This window comes from Cryptomeria japonica, chromosome 1 (assembly GCF_030272615.1).
Source record: "Cryptomeria japonica chromosome 1, Sugi_1.0, whole genome shotgun sequence".
NCBI lineage: Eukaryota > Viridiplantae > Streptophyta > Pinopsida > Cupressales > Cupressaceae > Cryptomeria > Cryptomeria japonica.
In genome coordinates this window covers 355,527,813-355,537,173 of record NC_081405.1, presented here as the reverse complement: position 1 = coordinate 355,537,173, position 9,361 = coordinate 355,527,813, and the positions used below count along the sequence as shown (strand labels likewise).

General features: G+C 32.8%; 1 protein-coding gene across 1 annotated transcript; it reads right to left on the bottom strand.

The window, feature by feature from the left end:
• Positions 1-3,424: 3,424 nt before the first annotated feature.
• Positions 3,425-4,030, bottom strand: LOC131069083 (germin-like protein 5-1). Its single transcript, XM_058004390.2, has one exon. It carries the CDS (start codon positions 4,028-4,030, stop codon positions 3,425-3,427), a length of 606 nt encoding a protein of 201 aa, XP_057860373.2.
• Between the last annotated feature and the right edge of the window lie 5,331 nt (positions 4,031-9,361).

Here is a 9,361-nt window from a genome sequence, read left to right as displayed (position 1 = left end):
TTTGTGTACAGAAAATGATGAATTCCTTTGGTGTTAAGTGTTTGTGTGTATGCACGAACAATCTCAGAGAATCCCCAATGGAGCAGATTGTCTGCCTATTCAATAAAGGGAACAATGAGGAGAAGATGTATGTGATAAACATCTTAGGGATGGATTTACGGGCTAACGAGCATGTACATGATGGAATTTTTTATGAGAACCTGTTCTCCCCCATCATCCAGATTTTGGGATATGCCCTTGATGACTATGGTATTATGCATCACACAGTGAAGGAGGAGAATGCTAAAGATGTCAGGAATACGCTAGAGACCCTTGAGATTGTGCCATGGTCAAATATCATGTTTAGTTTTTCTGCTCTTAATGCAAAAGGTGGAAAGACCAAACTGGCTAAAGCATGGAAGTTGTTCAAAGTTGGGGTAGGCCAAAATTACAACTTGGATAAGTTTGAGGCCTTCATGAGTGATAATGGTGATCTATTCCTTGAAGAGATCATAGAAAGGTTGAAAGTGATTGGAATGGGGATTGGTTATCTATCATTGATCCCCCTATGTCCCCCCTCTTATCAATGGTCCCCTATGTGTCCCCGTGGTATCCCCCCTCTTAATATCTATGTACTCATTTTCTATTTTTTGACATATGGGAGCTGCTCCCTTATGCCAATACTTGTGTAAAAAAATATTTATACTTTTCTAATATATTATGTTATTGCACGACAATTTCTTTTGCTCTATTTGAGGTCTCCATACTTGCTCATGGATATTTTTTCTAATGTTTTTCTATTGGTATTGTTAGATATGTTAAACTGTAATCAATCTTCACCAGCTCTTGGTTACAGATCAAATGGTGGTTCTTCATGTGTTCTTCACCCTAGTTTACTAATTGTTTTCATGGATGGAATAGTGCTTTCCATGGTCGACATTACTAAGTTAAAATAGATGAATGAGAATAATAGTTCAATGGAGGGGAGAGTAATTTTTCTAAATACCTGATTAAGTATTGTTCCTCGGTCCTAGTTGACTTTAAATCTTGATAATGGCTTGAAGTTGTAAGTTTCCAAGAGGTTTTCTTCTACTTTTCTACTTAGCCACTTCCCACCATCTAAATGAACACTATTTGACTCAAAATACTTATTTACTGCATCCAACTTGTCCTCCATGGTGCCAATTCGTGGCTATGTTTAAATTGTTCTCACTTTTTTTCCCTACTTCTAAGTGAAATACACTCAACAAAATGAAGCTCATCAGTGAAATTTTGAGTTCTAGCAAAGTTCAAATCTCATCTTGTTGACTTGATGATGCATACATGGATGCACACATCAGAAGGGATGACCATCGACAAAATCTGTTGTTATAGCTAAATATTTTGAAATACCTTAATGACCCAGCGAGAAGGTTGCAAGTGACTTGATTATAGAAACAAAATCCCATGTGGACGTATACATGCGCAGAGTAGATGGCAAAGATGATTCTTGAAATATCAGTGATGCTTTTCACACATCCCAACGAATCAATGATGGAAGAGGTTGACTAACCATGATAGATATGTGGGATCATAATAAATTTTTGACTCTCATGATCCACCGATGATGACACATGTGGAAGTCCTGTGTCTAGCCCCTACTTCTGACATTTGACAAATAAAAAATACTTTTGAATATTCAAGTTTGGGATAGCCATTTATAAAACCTCTACGTCCTTAATATATCTGTAATATATTGCTTTGGATTTTTGGGATATTAAACCCCCTAATATGAACAAAAGTGATATCACATTGCCTAGTGGGTGAAGCTCTCGTGATAAGAACGTGTTCACAGATAATTCTAATTCCAATTTTATGTAGTCTTCTTACAAAAGGGGTGCCAAGATTTTTCTATACACAATAGTACTCCTTTAAGGTATAACTTTTGCCATCTCCCCTTTATATAGCCCAACAAATGTATGGTTTAGGCCATCCTTAAGCTATTGAAATTCTTAGGCAATCCTACAAAAACATAAAAAGGAAGAATAGTGAATTGGATCACTTTTGATCCTCAAGATCACCTAAAAGGCATGGGTTGAGAGCATACGTGAATTCAATTACCAAAAGATAAAACTAATTTAAAGATTCAAAGTAAGTTAATTTTAGTAACCCAAAACCAGATGTTTGATAGTTTCAAATTGAAGTCTTTGGCAAGTGAAGTTGCAAGAAACTAGATAATAGATTAAAAAATGTCCTATGGACAAAATGTGTAAGAAGGTTTTTTTTTCTATGATCATCTCATATTGTTTTTGCACATTAATGACAATGGTGTTGTTTTTTTTCTCCTTCTCAAGTTTTCTAATGATTGCTTTCCAATCATTTGAATAACCACTATAGACATTGGATTCAAAATTAGGATCCTTGAACTAGATGGGAAGCACATCGAATCATAAATTTGGGACACAACTAGTTAGAAGTGCCTCCACACAATCACCACTGCATATTATTGAGGTGTTATGGGCATTATTCTAGTATACAAAGTCATAGATGAATCATTCTTCAACAACATTCCTAACTAGATTATAAATATTGAGCAACATCCTTCTAAAAATTTCAAACCGTCCTCCCTTTTTGTGTGAATATTACTCTTTATAATATAACCTGAGTAGGAAGTATTCATTAAAAAAAATGTTAAGAAAATATTAGTGAGAAACAAGATAGATGCAAATGACAACAAGATAGTTGTTCACACCTTGATATCTTAAGATATTACAAGGGAATCATAAAAAAATAACAATAGTAAAAAAGATGATTAAAACAAGATCGTAGTGAAACCACTGATTTGCAGGGCTCGTTAATAGATTGAAGTCAAAAGCTTCACAATTTCCCTATTCCTTACCCCTCACCAAGCTTTTGTTGCCCAAAAATGATTGATTTTGTTTGTCTAGATATTTAAATACTAAAAATTAACCTATCTTAGAACACAACAACAACAACAATAACAATAAGAATGCTTGCAAAATCCTTACAAAAGATCCGAATTGTAAGTTATTCAAGTGATCTCTCCACTTAATTTCTATGCCTCCTATAAAAAAAAAAAAAAAATCCTCTCTTGTTTGGTCCAACATCATCTAAAACTGCTATAACTCAAATGAAATCTCGAATAGAGCACCAAATGAAATATGGAGCAGAACGTCGCATATATATATTCTTGATGATTTTCATTACTCGTTGCTACATCATCTACTTTCTTGATTCAAGACTGGATGAAAGAAAGTCTAAACTCAAGCTTACAAGTTTTTTAAACTTAAATCTCGAATCTTGAATAGATGCATGCAGATAACATCAACCTCTACAACTTTTCAGTATTTCATTATAAAACATTTACAACTGAACTCACAACCCTAGGGATACCACTTCTTACCACTTACATTGCGAGCCCTAAATGAAAAGGAGTTCAATTATCTCAATTCCCACCAAGACCCTTTCTGATTTTCTTCACATCTTTCGAACTAATCTGGAACGCCTTGCTCAGAACCTCAGGGGGAATCCCTGGATTCGCAGCAAGTGTAATCATTGGAGTAACAGCGACCCCTCCATTTTGACTGTTAAACGCAGCTATCAAACTCGCATGAGTGCCACCAATGTTGTGAACAAAATGAAGAGTCCCCTTGGGAAACACAAACACATCACCAGCTTTCACAGTATGAGAGAACAACTTGTTTGAACTATTCACGAACCCAGCCACCAATTTTCCTTGCAATATGTAAACAATTTCAGTGGCTCTCGGGCGTGTATGAAGGGGAACCTGCCCACCCACCTCAAGATCTGCCCGAGCGATTGAAATTCCCAGCGTATTGATGCCCGGCAACATCTGTGCATTTGTAAGTGTCCCTCCAAACCCGTATATGCTGCCCGATGTATTTGCTGGGCTGCCCAGAGCCGACGTAGTAAAGTGCTTTGCAGAGGTTTCGTTCGGGCTCAGACAAGGCAACCCATTTATGAAAATTGCAGAGGATTTGGTATCCGCTAGACAGTAATCCTGTAACACATCTGGATCTGCACTTACCATTGGAACTATTAAGAGCAAAATGAGAGGAATGGAAGAGAGAAGAACTGAAGCCATCTGATTTAGACAATGATCTTGTGATTGAGCTTTGTCTGTATAAATAGAACGGTGTAAACCAGATGGGTGTTGACTAATTCTTCAGCAATTGGGCTGTGTTAAAAGATGTCATATTCTTCTGTGTGTTATTCCTGCAATATCATGTTTGTAGCTTGTTTTGTAAGGCGTTGAAATACAGCATAGATCTTTTATGGACAGTATAGTTTTTCATCATAGCTGTTCCAAGTGGTTGGTGTTGGTTGAAGCGTTAAGTTAATCCCCTGCATTTTCTAGTGGCTGCTGTTGGCAAAATGGTGGAAGGTCCAAATCGATCTTACTGATTTTGAAAAATTTGTCAATAGATTATTGACATGACTCTGCTAAAAAAATGTATAGAAAAGGAATGCAATTGTCTTTTCTGTAAGCAATGCCCTCATTCGAATCTGAACTCAATCTAAGCTCCAGATTTTGTTGCTTAATTTAAGTGTAGATCTCAGTAGTCTGGCAGTGCCGACATTTTTGTATAGGACTATTTAGGTAGATGGGTGGTACCCATCACCATACATGGGCCACACATGTTTGGAATATGTTTTTTAGCATATAAATTGTATCTAGTTAAGGGTGGGGTCTCACGGAGGTTGTTGGAGATAAAGTTGTATTCAATTAAGGCTGGTATTTCATGAGGTCTTTTAAAAAAATAGAGTTGGAGTTGCTGAGATTTTTTGGAAATATTTTAAAGTTGTTAGTCTCATGAATTTTGTAGTACAGTTCAGCTTAAACCTTTAAGCTTTCAAATTTAAGGAAGTCGGTCTCATGAATAGAGTGTCTTTATCTTCTTAACTTAGATGTTTGACAAGTGGTAGATAACATTAAGCTAGCGGGACAAATCCTAGCCCCACCCCATTTTCACTTATGCAAATATACAAGCTTTAAAAGTATGAGCTCCTATTTTCAAGGAAAAGATTCCAAATAATCCAATAGCAATTTTTCCCCCTTCACGGGGCCTCCTTTTGAAAATAGAAGCATAACCCTCTTATGTGACCCCATGAAGCTTGAACCCCCATGTGACTGCACCTTAATAAGAGAATAAGTCAATCTATGAGATTTTGAGGTATTCTTTAATACAATTTTGTTTATTGAATACAATTTGATACTTGAGCCCTTTTTATTGTGTGTATTAACTAATATACTTATCTAAAAACTGTCAACATATATCTATTTAGAGTTATTTTATTTACTTAAAAGTTATTTTATATTATTTTGAAATTATTTATTATATACATAAAGACAAACTTTTTGTGCCATTTATTTTGGAAATATTATGTTTACTACTAAATTTAATATTTTGATGTGTAAATGACTAGCAATTTAAAGTACTAGGTAAGAGTTTTTGTTGATATACTCATGCCATAATACTTTAACCCGTATTGCCATTGTCTAGAATGCCTCTCGACATTAATTAGATTCAAAAGTTATTTTATATGACATATCAAACATATGATATAAAAAAATTTATGAGGATAAATTTGGACTTGTCATATTCATCTCAACCATTTATTTTAATAAAAGCTAATTATTGAGAAAACTTATACATTAATTTATGTGAAATTATTTATTAGCAATAGGGTTCAAATGTTATATAAATTTGTTATTAACTTTTGTTTATAAAATTGAAGCAATATATGTAAAGGAAGACACAATTTTTTAAAAAGGTGTTGAAATTTGTCATTGGAGATCATAACTTGCAAACCCACAAGGGCCAAGTCACTCAATTCTTGCATTTTTAGGACTATTAATGTTACATTTGATGACACTTCCAGAGATTCTAATGCAACATCAGGTGGATAAAATGTAACATGAGATCAAAGTGAAGGCTAAAGGATTTTTCTCATCTTGAGATAGCTCTTCACTTTGAGATGGTATATTATTTGAGAAATATGACCACATTTGTGTCCCTTTTTGGATAAGGGGGCTTGGCAATTTTGTAGCCATGTATACATGAGTATGAAATTTCGCACTAAGAAAATGCAAACAGTTCTAGTGTAGATGTTAACTCAACTTGGATGCTTGCCTAAGTAGTCTAGGAGTCTGTGGATTGAAAGGAATTATAAGAGAAAGAAATGAAATAAATCCAAGTAGTTTGTTGATTGAAGAAATATTACCAAGATGAAGAACAACTTGAGTTGAGAAATCACCAAAATAAGAGAGGAGACACAAGAGATTTAATTTGAAAGGGGAAAAGCAAAGAAAGATCCCTTATTTGATTATGAATGAATGGAAAAAGCCTAAGAAGAGAGAAAGAGAATAAGAAAAAAACTTATTACAATGATAAGTGAATAATGAGAGGAGAGCATCTATTAAATAGAGATGAGAAGAGGAGTTACAAAGTAACTCCCATCTCTATGAATGCCACCATTCATGCTATTTGTATGCAATGTGACAAAATCCTCATAAGGAGGAGAAAACTAATATTCCTTAATAAAGGAATTAAAAGAAATGAGTCACCCTCACACATGTGTGAGATGACACAAAATACAAATAACATGTAGGGATTCCAAAGGAATATTTGAAACACAATACAAATAAAATAAATAAATAATTTACCTTTACCAGGTAAAGATTAATATTCTAACATGGATCTTGGGAATTATACCCTTACAATATTTATGAGACCACTTAACTGAGCATTGTGGATGTGGCTTGGCATGAATTTTTTTCAAATAATTAAGGATATTTATGATTTGGCGATTTAGGGGGATGGAATCTAGGAACATAGGAATTTATCTTGGGAGCTACACCTTTATGAGGGCTATGAGGTGGCTTGATGGTGTTTTAACTTATACAACATATTTTCAAAGAGAACATTCTAAAGAATATGAGGCTATGAGTGGTCAACATGTTCTTTGTATTGTAAATCTTAAAAGGTGGTGTTAGAAAATAAGGCTTAGATTTTGTAATAAATTAACCTTCGCGACTCCATAATATTACCAATTAAAATATTTAGTTTGTGCCCAATAAGTTATGGGGTGGTTTGGGTATTTATGTTTGAAACAAATTTATAAGTTATAACTTTTAGGTCATATTGCAATGTATGGGAAACCATTCCAAATAACTTAATAATATTATTGTTATTTTATGTCATTAGCTATGCTATTTTGGTTCAAATCTTTTAACATTTTTCTATTTTATTTTTCAACATTGTCTTCATCAATGTTGAATAAATCCTCAAGTCTACTACTGAATTTATTCAATAGTTTTGTTGACTTGGTGTCAAACTTCCAATACATATAACATATTGCTAATGATATTGATCAAGTTTATCTTGCACAAAAACTTTTTTATCTATTCTATATGGAGGTGGGGACCTAAAATTTATATTTTAACGTTTGTTACAAATCATTTTTAATGTCCATCTCCATTCAATTGAAAATTCATATTGTGGCAAGCCAAACATTGAACACATACTTCCCAATATAAAAAAATCATGCATTGTTATTATTTCATAAAACCTTTTATTCAATGATTCATGGAATATAGAATTAATTTTTAGGATAACCATCTATGAGTAACATATCAAAGATAATTTTTACCATTATTAATCTACCTTTAATTTTTTTAAAGTCTTCCTCTCACATACTTAATTTTAAATGTAATTACAAAATAAAATACTCCCCTCCATACCACCATCACATTGCCTATGCTAGTTAAGAAAAAACAATTTTCCTAGGTTTAGACATGAGCACTCTAGAGAAAGTTTAAAACACAAGAGTTTACACTTAAATAAGACTATTTTGTTCTATTTATTTTTGTCTTGCAAATGGTAAAAAGTTGTAGAAATTCCCACTCCAAAATTACGAGTTCACTTTTCATATTGTGCATCATCTTAAGGACTAATTTACATTATTGAAGGAAGACCAAATTTTAGAATTATAAGCCACTCCAAATTATAGGTAGAAAGTGGAAGATTCTTTTGATAATACTTTTAAAGCATTGTTTATTTGACTATGTTTTTATAGAAAGTGTGATCTGCATTAGATAAACTTGCATCAAGAGGAGGTTGAGAAATTAAAGTACAAGAAAGAAATGAGATAAATTTGCAAAAATTGTGGTTCATACATTTGCAAAAATTGTGGTTCATTGAATGTTGTGTGTAACCTATTGATAATAGGGTGAAAAGTATAGTTACAAATTATTTCTCCTTAGTGTATTCAAATTAATTGACATTGATGGATTATGTAAAAAATGAAAATAAAATATCATAATAGAGAAATTGGAAAACCAAAACACTTTGTAATAAAACATGATATATGGGGAGAAACCCTTCTGGTAAAAATAGTCTATCATCAAAAAGATTCAAGAATATATTAATCTTTAAACAAGGAAGTACATGATTATAATATATTATCTCCTCAATAGCATAATTACATAAGTGTACCTAAGAAATGCATAGCAATATTACCTTTAATTTTAATACTCAATATAGAGGCATGAGAAAAATTACAAACCATGAATGCTTTCTAAAGCCATGTGATAGAAATCACTAGCTAAGTTAGGGATCCAAATCCATTCACAAACCCCAGTACCTAAAACAATATTAGTTAATTGATAGTAAATTAGAAAGAACAAATACAAAACTTGAACTATCAAATACTTTTATCTTTTATTTTTTTATATAAATGCTCCATGATTTTATACATGTCCATAATTAACCCCTTCCTATCATACTCTTTTCATTCTGATGACTCTTATACACCTTATAACTCTTGATTTTATTCAATAACCTCCATGAAATGAAGTGATAATTAAAATTTTCTAAAATATGAAATCTAAGTGGCATATAGCGTTGAACTCCAAGCGAGATGCCCTAAATATGCAAGTGTACACAATTAAATTTATAATAATTATAAAATTTCAAGATGTATGATACCTATAATATTTTAGGATGTATGATACCTATCCCAACATTCTCAATTTTCGCATACCTAACAAGATAAAAAAAAATTGATTGTTATTCTTCTCGATTCGACCATGTAGATTTTTGTGTTGCCAACGTTTCAGATCAAACACCATGATCCATCATCAAGGCAAAAGAGCAAGTGAGAGAGCAAGATAAAAAATGGAACATCAATAAATTGTAAACTATTTTCTAGGATTACTAGAATACTTGAACTTTTCTATGCTCATTATCTTAGTGAGAAAATCTACAATATTTCTTTTTGCCGAGTTGTACAACTTTTGTAACATGAATTTAACATCTTCAAACATCTTTGAGAAAAAATGATAATAATCATCAATATG

Coding starts and splice junctions, on each gene's coding strand:
- LOC131069083 (XM_058004390.2), bottom strand. CDS start 4,030: ATGGTAAGTGCAGATCCAGATGTGTTACAGGATTACTGTCTAGCGGAT.